At 36.9% G+C, this 13,650-nt stretch overlaps 3 protein-coding genes across 3 annotated transcripts in view; 1 reads left to right on the top strand and 2 right to left on the bottom strand.

The window, feature by feature from the left end:
- LOC107655626 (uncharacterized) overlaps positions 1-4,662 on the bottom strand; it is a 35,721-nt gene extending 31,059 nt beyond the window's left edge. The window contains exon 1 of the mRNA XM_016443192.1: positions 3,964-4,662. Within this exon, the coding sequence (XP_016298678.1) occupies positions 3,964-4,524 (561 nt within the window). The 5' untranslated portion in view covers positions 4,525-4,662. The remainder of the gene's footprint in view (positions 1-3,963) is intronic.
- A 2,537-nt stretch (positions 4,663-7,199) lies between these two features.
- Positions 7,200-9,132, top strand: LOC107655627 (tubulin alpha-8 chain-like). The gene is made up of 4 exons (XM_016443193.1): positions 7,200-7,298; positions 7,408-7,627; positions 7,725-7,873; positions 8,100-9,132. The coding sequence occupies exons 1-4, from the start codon at positions 7,296-7,298 to the stop codon at positions 9,075-9,077; spliced, it is 1,350 nt and encodes a 449-aa protein (XP_016298679.1). The 5' UTR covers positions 7,200-7,295; the 3' UTR covers positions 9,078-9,132.
- Positions 9,133-9,600: 468 nt separating this feature from the next.
- LOC107655624 (cullin-9-like) overlaps positions 9,601-13,650 on the bottom strand; it is a 58,329-nt gene continuing 54,279 nt past the window's right edge. The window contains exons 35-38 of the mRNA XM_016443190.1: positions 12,589-12,752; positions 12,389-12,482; positions 11,544-11,618; positions 9,601-9,609 (exon numbers count right to left, since the gene is read on the bottom strand). Coding sequence (XP_016298676.1) covers positions 9,601-9,609; positions 11,544-11,618; positions 12,389-12,482; positions 12,589-12,752 — 342 coding nt within the window. The remainder of the gene's footprint in view (positions 9,610-11,543; positions 11,619-12,388; positions 12,483-12,588; positions 12,753-13,650) is intronic.

Here is a 13,650-nt window from a genome sequence, read left to right as displayed (position 1 = left end):
ATTTGGAGTTTCAGCACGAGAGCGCCCTCTGGCCTTCGGATGGAGATTTACTACTGATCACAGAACCGTGCTACACTGAAAGATAAGCATGACAATCGCAGCTTCTGTCTAGTCGCGATTTATCGCCTCTGTGATTTAATTTCGATTAATCGTGCAGCCCTACATTGATGTTAAAATTTAATTTTCTGATTTGTGACATTACTTTTTATGTAATGCTAAAACACTGCTGGTCACTTTCAGAAGTTGTAGTGATGCTTTCTTTTCCGAGAAAGAATGTGAAATATATTGGTTAAATAATTTTCATTTTTAAATATTTTAAAATATAATTTTAATTGATTTTACACACTTAAGTCAATATCGTATTGCATATCGAATTTCGCATTATTTAACAAGTTATCGCATATCGCATTTTCTTCAATATCGCACAGCCCTAATGCATACTGCAGTAAAAAAAAATATATATTTTTTTTATAATATATGATACAGGTAAGCAAGTTTCCCTGAATATCAACATGACTGCAATGTGACAGATTTTATACAGTAGTTAAACAAAAAGTTTAAATTAATTGACTTACATTTTAGACACAATATTGTCTGTTTTTGCTCGATTTCACAATCCAAAATATTTCCAATCAAAGACACAGCAGAACTGTTGTGTGTCTCCGAGCAAAACAGCGTGTGTTTCGTTACTGAATGAATCCACGTTTTTGAACGAATCCTCTCTCAATCAGTAGAAAATATGGTTAACACCCGGTCATGCATGAAAAAAAAAAAATACCGTCATGTACCGTGAAACCGATATAATTTTGAAAAATACCGTGATATAAATTTTTGGTCATACCGCCCAGCACTACAGTCACTTGCCTCGTTTCTGAATGAATCAGCCGTTTGAAGGAATCGGCTGAATGAATGACTTAATGACTTACTCACTTAATGACTCACTCATCACGAACAATAATAATAATAGGCCATGTTTTAGGTTAGATTAAAATAAAATAAATAACTTATTAAGTCTTTAAGTATTAAATATTAAATATTTGGTGCTATGGTGAAGACTAAAGCGAATATAAATATCTAAATGACTGTTTGAAACAGAAAGTAGCGCAGCTGCTTTGTTTACAGGGTTACCAGGGTAAAGACTGCATTTCTGCCTCCGGCAGCGCCCTCTAGTGCCGAATGTTCGCTTTCATTCAGCGCGTCTCCTTCACTCGCTCCGCCTTCTCATCTGCGCTATTTACATTAAATCGTCACCTTTTTAAAGTTCAATAATCATATGAGGCTGTATCGCTGTTTTTCCATAAATAAATTGAAGAAAGTAATAAATTTGTTATAGGTTTGGCTGCTTAATTCGCACTCATGCTCCTAAATACATTTTCCAGTTCGCACACATCTATTTTTAGTCGCAAATGCGCGTGAAATGCTCGCACTGTTGAGCCCTGTTCAGATGCAGCTTCTGTTTACTCTGCAGTGATGGTGTTTATTGATACTGATTTCATTTGAATGGTAACAACTCTACAGTTTCTTATTATTCTAACTTAATTAATTGAAACAAATTTAAGAATTTGATGTGAAAGATGACATTTAATTAGGTTAGGGGGAAAAAAATTATAAACATAGTGGGAAATGACATCTGTTTTGTTATATACAGCAACTAATTTATACCTCTTTCCAGTCAGAGAGCACTTTATTTGGAGTTTACTCTTTATTTAAGTGAGAGAACATCTGTAACCTAGTCCAGATTGGGGGAATTGTAATGTTTAATTATTTCATTTATGTAAAAAAAATTTTGCATTGAAAAAAAGTAGATTTTTGTTTATAGACGCTGTCAATTATAGTTCTTAGAAAAAAATCGCCGTAATAGGCGTAAAATTTTGCCGTAATCGGCAACAATCGGTAGCAGCAGGTCACACTAACAAAAAAATTGCAATCGTGCATCTCTATTCTGAAGCAATGAAAGTATCAAAATTTTGTCTTGAATGTGTCATTGTTTAGGGCAGAGCAGAAATCAGTATTTTATATGCTAAACACTGGCTTGCACACCAAGATCAAAAGGTCAAAAGAGAAATCTTGTGATAAATATGGTTGCAAATGTCACACAAAGTTTATCATGTACATACAAAATCATAAGCTAGCATGATTTGCAGTGTTCCAGTATAAACTTTGATCCTTCAAAGCACTCTTCAGATAAATATCACACGGTAGACTAATTTTATATATAAAAAAAGTATTTTATTCATACTTCTACACTCACTGCTGCAGCTTGATTATATTTTTCTCCTTCACCAATAGTGACTATTTTGTAATAGGCCATTCTTTCTGAAGTTATTCAATAGCTTTGTGGAAAGAAATCAAATCAATGGTTTTAATATTTGTATTTATTTTGTAATATTAATATTTTTAAATACTTAATATTCCTTTTTTTGTTCTTCACACAAAGTTAACATATTGACTTTAGAAGTCTTCAAATATAACAAAAGAGTGATATATGGATTAATTGTATTATGCACTGTCATATGAACCAATCATTAATGATGGACACATAAACAGATTTAGAGACAAACATTACTGAAAATAACTGTAAATCGCAATTCAGCAAGTCACCAGACATTGATTCATTAATCCTTCTGACGAAATCAGTTCATTGAATGAAGGATTCGTCAGACAGATTCAATCAGCAAACTCCTGGTTTTTGGTCGATTCATTAAAAGTATTTTTAATACTTCTTTATCCTATTTTATTTTTAGTGGGGGCAGGTTTTAAGTGAATCAAAGACATAACAGTGTAGGACACGGGTGTATAATTTATACAGAGTGGTGCAGTGCAATTTCCAAACTAATGATATATGTGATCTGGTTCTTTTTAAATGAATCAATGAACAAATTACTCGTATGAACGCGTTCTTTTTAGCGAATCAAAAATACTTATGAATCTCTCATTGTCGATTCACTACGAATGCTGTTGTATTTTAAACTAATTAATTAATTACATAATCGCATTATGCCTCTGCATTAGGTGCTCCGTTAAATAGGCTACTTTTGCAAGAATTTTAATTATCTAGGATTTACGTGTTATGATCAGCATTCAGTAACTGTTGGGTCAACAATAATTATTGATTTCACAAAACGAATCGTTATAGAACTGGAACCGTTAACCACAATCGAATTCCATTCCTGATCCAAACACTTGGCTTTGATTATTTGGAAGTAATTGACCAAATGGCTCACTAGGACTGCAAACTAGGGATGTAACGATTCACTCAACTCACAATTCGATTCGCGATTTTTTTTTTTTTACAAAATTAGATTTAAGACAAATTATAAATTAAATGTGTCCTTTTATTATTGCTTGGACAAAATGCTCCACATTTCTTTGTCAAATTGAAATATAACACAATAATAATACACTAATATAGCACTTGTATATCATTGCTCTTTTGTTGGTTTTGATTGCTTCTATTGTCCTCATTTGTAAATCGCTTTGGATAAAAGCGTCTGCTAAATAACAAATTTTAAATATAATGTAAATGTAAATAACAAAACTAAATTGAAATTTTAAAACAAGCCCCAAATAAAATAAATATATCATCATATAAACAAAATAAGGCTTTGTCTGTGCTCTTTCCATTTAAAATTAGAGGCAACCACTGCATTTAATCATGATCCAAACAAAGATGCTGCATACATGCAACATGAGCAGTTTTTAATCTAAATTAGATTGTATAATTTCGAAATTTGAAGCAAAAACAGAATGGTTTGACTTCAGTTTTGTGTAACCTTACATAAAAATATCTGCATGAAACCGAAACAGCAGTATAAACTCCTACCCCTAACTGAATCGCGATTTGTTTAGCATCTCAACCGATTTGAATCGTCACATATTTGAATCGGTTTTTAACCTGTTCGCGGTTAATCGTTACATCGCTACTGCAAACCACCACAACTTGAGACAAAAACATGTACTTACATGTACATCCATTTGTGGCATGTAATGCGGGTCTGCGGGACCATACTGCTCCACTTGGTCGAATCCAGGGTCCATCCTGTGGAAACCTGGTCCTCCTCCAAACTCGGGCGGGCAGAAGTCGGGAGGTCTGTCATCAAGCTCCGGAGAATGGAGAGCATAGTCAAGCTCTGGACGGTAAAAGCGCGGTGCTGGTGGTCTGTTCCCAAACTCTGAATGATGATGGAAATGTGGATCAGGTCCATCAAAGCACGGGGGAAACTCACGTCTGTCGGGAAAATCGTCCATCATCAATCCCTGCGGCTCACGCATAAACCCTCTGTCCTCTTCCATGTTGTCCATCATCATCATTCTGGGGGGTTGGGGTCCGAAGTCGCGATGGGGCGCAGGAAACCTCTGTCCAGGGGGGCCCATCAGGCGGACGGGAGCAGCACCGCGGAACCCGCCGTGAGGGGGGGCAGGTCTGGGTTGAGGAGGCGCTGTGGGCCGCATGCCATGTTGTGGTCCAGGTCCTGGAGCTTGTGCTGCTCCCTTTCCTTTCAAACGCTTGCGGTTTTTCCCCATCTCCCAAAAGTTTGCGGCTACTGGTCAGTAACGTACAGCAGTGAACGGCGATTTCGCTGCGCGTGCAACCACGCAGATAGAGAACCGTTTACGTCACACCAACACAAACAATACAATAATAATACAACTGTTAGAATACATTTGATTTGAGCTGTGAGAGACTCACTTGCCGCAAACTAACGCTTAACGCGAAGGTCCACTGCACGAACTTAACTCAGCAACAACACAAGCGTCGAAGACAGCCAAATGGCCAGCGGAAATGACGCAATAGGTTCAAAATAAGAGTGCACAAAAAGTGTTTTCTTATCCAAAACAGAAGGATTATCCAGATTTGTGTACCCTTCCCTGTCTTTAGCTGTAGATAATCACACCTCCAAAAATATAGATACGATTTTTCTTGATTTTATTTGGAGTAATAAATCTCACAAATTGAAGAGGTATGTTTTAGCAAACAAAAGGAGCGATGGGGGGTCTTGAAGTCCTGAATTTTGATGATACTAACATACATTTAAAATTAATTGGTTAAAAAGATGTTTGCTTGGGTCAGATGTGGTATTTTATTCCTAATAATATATTTAATAGGGTAGGTGGCCTTTCTTTTTTTGAGGAAATGCAATTGCTCCACTGGCTAGATTTCATCAACAAGCTTTGTTAGCCTGGAAACAACTTTTCCCCCCACAAAACCATCTTATGGAATAATTTGGATATTAAAATTAGAAATAGATCAGTCTTTTTTGATAAATGGTTTAATAAAAACATACATGTTGTTGCTGAACTATTCAACTCTAATGGTGATTTGTTATCTTATGAATGTTTTATGAATATATCCATCAATTTCCCGTTCCGTTTAAAGAATTGAACTCTGTTCTAAAGACGATTCCTGATGGATTCATATGTCTGTCTGATGAAAGCTTCCCTCACCCATGGGTCATGCTCAAAACAGCTTTCACAGTTATGTTTGGGAGGTGTTTGGCTTTTAAGTAAAGAATGTAATAATATATTTATTCGTCAACTTTCTCAATCTCGAAACTCAGTTTCTCCAAAAGGGAAGTTTTTGGGGGGTTCTAAAATAGATAACATTCAATGGAGGAAAACTTGGTTATCAGCAGTATTGGGGGTAACGCATTACAAGTAACGTGAGTTACGTAATCAGATTAAACGCAATATTGTAATGCATTACTTTTAAAAGTAACTTTCCCCAACACTGATTATTACCATATAAATACTGTATACCCAATAAAGTGAAAGAAGTGCATTTTAAAATTGTGCATAATATATACCCTTGTAATGCTTTTGTGTCGAAATTTTGTGACGTCACTAAATCACTAAGAGTAATTAATAACAAAAAAAGTATTTCTTTTTTGAAGAGATATGATGAGATCTTTCATGTACCGTGATTAATACTTGCTTTTTTTTGTTGTTGTTTTGTTTTTTAAATCCTCTTTTCTTTATTTGTTCTGTTCCTGCCTTTCTTTATGTTCATAAAAAAGCTATTTAAATGCATCTTTCTCTTTTAACAGTCATTGTCAACTTTTTTTTCTTCTTTTCTCTTCTATATGTTCAGATGACATTGGATGTATTGTTGATACATTATGTGTAATGTATGCAAAGTTGTATTTCATTAATGTCATCTCTGAATTGTTTGCAATAAAAAATTTTTTTTTTAAAGTAGCACGGTGCCTGTTTTTTATGTAATGTTGTCTGGTGTCTGCTATGTTCATTCATAAATAAATATAGAAGAATGTAGGATAAAATATAACATATTTATAAATATTTATTTAATAAAAATAAAAATGTAGATAATTCACTAATAGATATTTCATAATAGATAATTCAGTGACATGACAATAAAGTTATGTGTGTGTGTATACACACACACACACACACACACACGTTTACTTAGCTATCTAAATGGGGACATTACATAGACTTCTATTGTTTTTATATACAGATAGTTATACACTTTTTAACCTAAACCCACCCCTAACCCTCACAGAAAACTTTCTGCCTTTCTACAATTAAAAAAAAAACTTTGTTTACTTTATTTTTATACCAGTTTTACAAACGAGGACATCCCCAGATGGAGGTTTTTGGCGATTTGTCAGGTTTTGCTCACTTTTGGGTACAAATTTGTCCCCAAAATATGGTTAAGTAGGTACACACACACACACACACACACACACACACATTATTACTACAGTAAGTGACCCCTGCTGGGATGATCGGAAGCTTTAATGAGTTAAGTAGGTACACACACACACACACACACACACACACACACACACACATTATTACTACAGTAAGTGACCACTGCTGGGATGATCGGAAGCTTTAATGATTGGTGGTCTTGGATTCATTCATGTCATTTCAGACTCACCCACGTTAACCTGTTTGTGAGAGTGAGAGTTTGTGATCATATTTTAATCTTGCAAAACACAAACACAAGTAGCCTAACTATTAAATTAAGCAAGCCCTTTTTAGGATCTGCTTGTACAACCAACTTTGTTTTTAACAGGAATAAAGACTTGTTTTGAATCCGCAGGGCTACTTGTTTTCTCAGGTAGAGTTCATTAAGAGCCACACCCTTCTAATTTGAGGCCAGTATAAATCAAGATCAGGTGAGTGGCTTGGTGTTGCTGTGGAGGTGAGCTAGTTTGTTTCAGAAAGGTTCATAACTTTAGGCGATAAGGTTGGCTTGAATGCGTGTCTTTTATTTTTCTAGGGTTTAAAGGCTTTGATTTAATTCCTGCTTGCTGTGGTACTTGAGTAAAATGGTGAGGTTACTGATGGTAATTTTCACTGGATTTTTGGTGTTATTATTTTGGCACTTTACTGCCGTTTTGACCTTTGGTGTGTGCTTGTGTCTTGTCTTGGGCAAACCAGAGGGAGTGTATTTCCATACATATTGGTCAAGCAGGTATCCAGATGGGTAACTCCTGCTGGGAGCTGTATTGTTTGGAGCACCGCTTCCAGCCAGATGGAACTATTGTTGCTGATGGCAGCTCTGTGACCGACTCCTCTTTTGGCACTTTCTTCAGTGAAACTGGTGCTGGGAAGTACGTTCCTCGTGCAGTTTTCATTGATCTAGAGCCAACAGTTGTTGGTAAGACTGAACACCATTTAGGCTTTCTATTAAATTAATGTTATTCCTGTATTTCCGGTGAAGCTGTATGTTCTTATTCCTTATGTTTGACCTGCAGACGAGATCCGTTCTGGACACTATCGACAGCTGTACCATCCCGAGCAGCTCATCAGTGGCAAGGAGGACGCCGCCAATAATTATGCTCGAGGTCACTATACCATCGGCAAAGAGATCGTAGACTCTGTGCTCGACCGGATGCGCAAAATGGTGAGTTTACACTTAGACAAAAAAAAGGTTCTTTTATTAACATCTACAACTCACTGAAGAATCTTTTAACATCCATGGAAGGTTCCCTAATGTTCTTTAAGAAGTGTTTATTTTTTCTTAAGAACTGTTCACGGAGTTCTTTGGGGAACTGAAAATGTGCCACTTTAGATGAAGAATTCCTGGCTGGATCTGAATTCTCTCACTTTTCCCTCTGATTTCTATCTAGGCGGACCAGTGCACTGGTCTGCAGGGGTTCCTGATCTTTCACAGTTTTGGTGGTGGAACAGGCTCCGGTTTCACATCTCTACTGATGGAGCGACTGTCCGTCGACTACGGTAAAAAGTCAAAGTTGGAATTCTCTGTATATCCGGCCCCGCAAGTCAGCACTGCAGTGGTGGAGCCCTACAACTCGATCCTTACTACCCACACTACTCTGGAGCACTCCGACTGCTCCTTCATGGTGGATAACGAAGCCATCTTTGACATCTGTAAGCGAAACCTCGATATTGAACGCCCCTCCTACACCAACCTAAACCGGCTCATCGCCCAGATCGTGTCCTCCATCACCGCATCACTGCGCTTCGACGGTGCCCTAAATGTGGACCTTACAGAGTTCCAGACCAACCTGGTCCCATACCCACGCATCCACTTCCCGCTGGTCACCTACTCTCCCATCATTTCAGCCGAGAAGGCCTACCACGAGCAGCTCTCCGTACCAGAAATCACCAATGCCTGTTTTGAGCCAGCAAACCAGATGGTGAAGTGCGACCCTCGCCGTGGAAAGTACATGGCCTGCTGTTTGCTGTACCGTGGTGACGTGGTTCCGAAAGACGTGAACGCCGCCATAGCCAACATCAAGACGCGCCGCTCCATACAGTTCGTAGACTGGTGTCCCACGGGTTTTAAGGTTGGCATCAACTACCAGCCGCCCACCGTTGTCCCAGGAGGGGATCTGGCCAAGGTGCAGAGGGCCGTCTGCATGCTGAGCAACACCACTGCCATTGCAGAGGCGTGGGGCCGCCTGGACCACAAGTTTGACCTGATGTATGCAAAGAGGGCTTTTGTGCACTGGTACGTGGGTGAAGGGATGGAGGAAGGAGAGTTCTCGGAGGCGCGAGAGGACATGGCTGCCCTGGAGAAGGACTATGAGGAGGTTGGTGCTGATTCCACTGAGGACTGTGGGGAGGATGAAGAGGAGTATTAAGTATGTAAAATTGTGCGTGTGTATATTGAGTAAATAAACTTTCAAAGCATCTGAACCCTTTTAGTTTGGTTCTTTGACTAGTTTGGCCTTCATTTAACTTGAGCGGATGTGGTTTAGTTGGGGTTTGGGCGTCATTTGTGTCCTTTGGTGTTTGGGGAGCTTGATTGAGCCACAGGTTGTGTGAGGTATTTTCATAAAATGTAATTAATAAAAATACAGTTCTGTTGTAACGCTACAGTTTTAGGGTGCATCCTGAAACACTCTGTCATAATGCCACAGATGGCAAAAGCAGCTGAACAAAGCAACCAAGTTTTTCAGTCTCTGTTTCAACTCATGCTAAGCATGTGGATCTGCCACCGTAAATGCTACATAAGAATTTAGATCTTACAGGATGTTCTTTGCTAGATTTTTTTCACCCCCACTTATTTGAAGTGTTTATTTTTTATTTTTTTCAGACTCTCATTGCCACAGTAGTATGCTAACTTAATACTGATCGTGTGGATCCCTTGCAAGAATTTTGATTTTACTTGTCCTGAAATGAGTGAAAAAATCTAGGTTAATTAAGCTCATAGAAGATACAGGACTATATTTTTTTTTTTTATATATATATATTTTTTTTTGTAGGTGTTCCAGAGTATATCATAGTTGCAGTTCTCTTGCATCTGTATTTTGTCATCTTTTTGGTTTTGTCACGTGACTGCACTTATTTAATTAAAATTCTTTCAATTCATGGATCGGACCAGTGCGTGGACTTTCACATGACCACTCACTGTTTACAAAATCCTCACAAAAATCTCATTGCAGAGTCTCTGTATAATATTATTCAGCTATTAATAATATATAGATACGAAGAGGCTTCCTTGAAAATCGCCAGAAACACCCATTCACTCTTCACCTCACTGCTTTATTTGCAGCACTTTAAAACACAAATTAACTAGTTTACTTTTAGATGTTATTAATTTGTCCATTTAAAAATTGTTTTAAGTTAATGATTTAAAATAAAAATTGACTGCTTGCAGGAGTTGCAAAATGAGTGTTGTGTCTCAAATGACACCCTAAGCAATTATGCATGATGTACTCTACTGTCTAGCATGTAAACTTTGTAGTTCTTTTTTTCTTCCAGTATCGGGCATCTTTTATAGCCCTTCCTTCTCCGGTACATGAGGAAAGCTGCAACCGTTGAGTGCATCAAGTGTCCAAAATGCCATACTTTTTTTTTTTTTACAATTTATACTAAAAATGGCATAAAAGAGTGCATCAAGTATGTGGATTGGGATGCACCTACATTCTGCAGCTCCACAGTGATTGGTGACATTTACAGCTTGGGTAATTGGCACAAAAACAACAACTTTGTAGCAGAACTTGTGCCTATGGCAATGATGGCACACTCCAAATCTCATACTTCTGGGGGTCCTGTGGCAACCGAGCAACTGGCATTGAGAAGAATGGAAACGCCAATGAAAAATATAAAATGGTATAAAACGAACCGGTTTTGAACGTTGAACTACTAAAGGGACATTCACAAAGCATACTTCCTAACATGAAAATAAAGTGCGAAAAAAAAGACTTTAGGGAGCTTTTCTTTGGCTACTGTTGCACACGGATGCAAACAAAAAGACAAAAAAAAAAACAATTGGAAGAAAAGCATTTATTTTGTGAGCTGAAGTTGAGCAACTTTTAAGTTGAACAGAGAAAACATTTCAGGAGATGGACAGGATATGAATATATAGGTATCTCAATTTAAAACTGGACTTTTGAAGATATTTTATATCCCCATCTCTATACAAGTGAACAAACATGTCCAAAAAAATTAAACTTTTTTTTTTTTTTTGCGGAAGAAACTGAACTAAGCGATTAAGGTATGTTTTGCTTAATGCGACGAGCTACAATACTTTCAAATATTTATTGCCATTACATCTTAATGAGACAGGACAAAGTAAAAGGTTTAAGTTTGTAGGATTCTGGTGCCTGACACAACCAGCAGGTCACTGAAGCACCATCCTCGTCATGGACTGTTGTCTGACAGACTGGTCATTTTTCATGCAGCCCTTAAACACGGATGCAAATGTTTCAATTTTTTTTCTTTTCAAAATCGTTGCAAATATTTCCAAATGCTTACAATCATTCAAATGGCGATCAACCAACTTAACATCATATATGAAGGCATTTAAAGGAATTTAAAATGGAATAAAGGCAAGTACTTTTGGTATTCAAACTAAATACACAATGCCGACACCTATGACCAGATAAAAAAAAAAAGCTTTCTTAATGTTTACACATCCCTCCTTCAATTTTTGACCAAAAATGTAAGTTGTTAATAACAAAACTATGAACAGTTTCAAAAAGATAATACCTCTACAATGTAACAATTAAGATCCTTCACTGAACTTAAAGTACCCTCATCAGCCAAGGACGAAGTTACAATTTCGTAAGTTAAAGAAACTGTAGCATAAACCTAAATAAAACCTTGGCTTGGTTATGAAATGTGCATCTCTCATTGTAGTCTTGGAATTTCTTCTCTTGCCTTGCAGCTTTGCTGACCTGCGATTGCATATTAATTTACAGGACTTTTAGCGCTGGGCAAAAAAAAGTTTGAATATTTACAAATCCCAATACTCAATTATTTAAAATCAGTGTAAAATTGGCATAAAACGGTCTTTCGGAAATCTGCATGTTTATGAAAGTCTTGTGTGTCCCTTTTTGTGTATTACATTTCAATTAAAACAGGCAGGCAAATATTGCCGTTTATTGCATTTGTGTTAGTGCATATAAACTGAAAATCATTCATCCTTGTGTTCAGTGAATGAAAGTGTTGGAAATAGGATCATATTGCAAACGGTCTTTGTGGAAGATTTGTATTAATCAAAATATGAATTAATCAAGTATTATCAATGTGAATGTAGCCATTCATTTATCACGTTATTCTACTATTATAATCATGTATTTGCTTGTGTGTGTATAGAGAACGAAATGTGCTGCCATTATAAAAGTATATGGTATAGCGTATTTTGACATTAGACAAAATATATGAGACCCCCTTTTCCACTTAATATAAATTTAGGCCTCCTGTCTACTTCCTGAAAACAGACTGGAGTCAGCCAAAAAAGGGGAAAAAGCTGATAAACAATAACCACACGTATTGAACATGCACTGGAGTAGAGCATATGGAAAACTGTATGAAAGAGTGTGCAGACACAGACTCTATAGATTCTCTCGGCTTCATTAACTCTGATAATAAAGTCTATCTTCTGGCATCAAAACCTCAAGGGTGATTTCTCACAGAAGCCACCGCATCGTCTTAAGACACTTACCATGGCTGAGCAGTTGTAATAATCTTTATGTGTTGGCTTCCATGGCTTCAGACATCTCCAGCAAAATCCATGATTACATTTGGCACACGTCATACTACACAGAGAAAAAGACATAAGGCATGTATTTAGTATTAAAGTTAACTGTTACATAGTTCTTCAATTTAATAATAAATGTGAGGCATTTGTGCATTTACACTCACTGCAAGCAACCCTCGTTTTTCTCAATCTGGGCCTGGCAGCTGGGACATCGTTTGGATATAAGTTTGGCCAGATGTTTACTCTGTGCTTCCATACTCATTCCCTCGTAAAAGCCTCCATCATCCATCCACTGAGACATGTGACTGCAACTGGCTGGGTAGTGCGCCTGATGATTGGACAAGAGAGTTTACTGTGGCATGACTATAGATTACGCAGCACAGCACAGGTGTAAACAGAGCTGGGTAATAACTGATTACATGTCATCTGGATTACATAATCAGATTCTAAAAATTAAGTACTTGTAATTAGATTCAATTACATTTTAAAATACTCAGAATCAGACTACAGTTACTTGTTTATTGATTACATGATCACATATTACCAAGCCAAGTCAATTTGGCCAGTCACACTTTTAAATACATTTGAACTTTTCTATAGTAAAAATTATTTTATTTTTTTTTAGATGTTACTATGATTACACACAGTGTTGGGGGTAACGCATTACAAGTAACGCGAGTTACATAATCAGATTACTTTTTTTCAAGTTAACTAGTAAAGTAACGCATTACTTTTTAAGTTACAAGAGAATATCCGAGTTACTTTTTCAAATACGTAATGCAAGTTACTTTTTTTTTTCCAATTTATGGATTGACAGCTCTCCTGTCCCCATGTTGAGAGAAATCTAAAGATGTTACTGTAGTTCTAAAATAAATATGAATATGCATTAATTAATCTAAAAAAAACCCACAGATTCAGTATTCCTCAAAATGAATCAAAATAATGCAACTCAGAATATGACGCAAACCTGCAATAATTAAATGTTAAACAACACAAATATCATTTATGTATTTAATACCCTTCTATTAACCAATGTCTTTGCTTCTGACCTTCGATGATCCAGTTCAACCGTACTAATAAGCACAAATTACTCTTGCTTTATTGCTGAAGTGTTGAAATTTCTTCTTCTGCATTCTACTGTACGGACGTAAATTGACTTTCCCTTCAGCCTGAGGCTTATTCATTTCACTTTTGGTGTGAAAAGGCTTTTATATTTGCCAAAAATA

Source organism: Sinocyclocheilus anshuiensis, unplaced genomic scaffold (genome assembly GCF_001515605.1).
Source record: "Sinocyclocheilus anshuiensis isolate Anshui unplaced genomic scaffold, SAMN03320099.WGS_v1.1 scaffold1506, whole genome shotgun sequence".
In the NCBI taxonomy this organism is placed as follows: Eukaryota; Metazoa; Chordata; class Actinopteri; order Cypriniformes; family Cyprinidae; genus Sinocyclocheilus; species Sinocyclocheilus anshuiensis.
The sequence above is the reverse complement of the archived record's forward strand: the minus strand, read 5'-3'. Positions and strand labels throughout refer to the sequence as shown.

Bases quoted from the DNA above. Each gene is read 5' to 3' on its own strand.
- LOC107655627 (XM_016443193.1), top strand. The intron at 7,628-7,724 runs GTAAGACTGAAC...TTTGACCTGCAG, and splicing joins TCTAGAGCCAACAGTTGTTG to ACGAGATCCGTTCTGGACAC. The intron at 7,874-8,099 runs GTGAGTTTACAC...ATTTCTATCTAG, and splicing joins TCGACCGGATGCGCAAAATG to GCGGACCAGTGCACTGGTCT.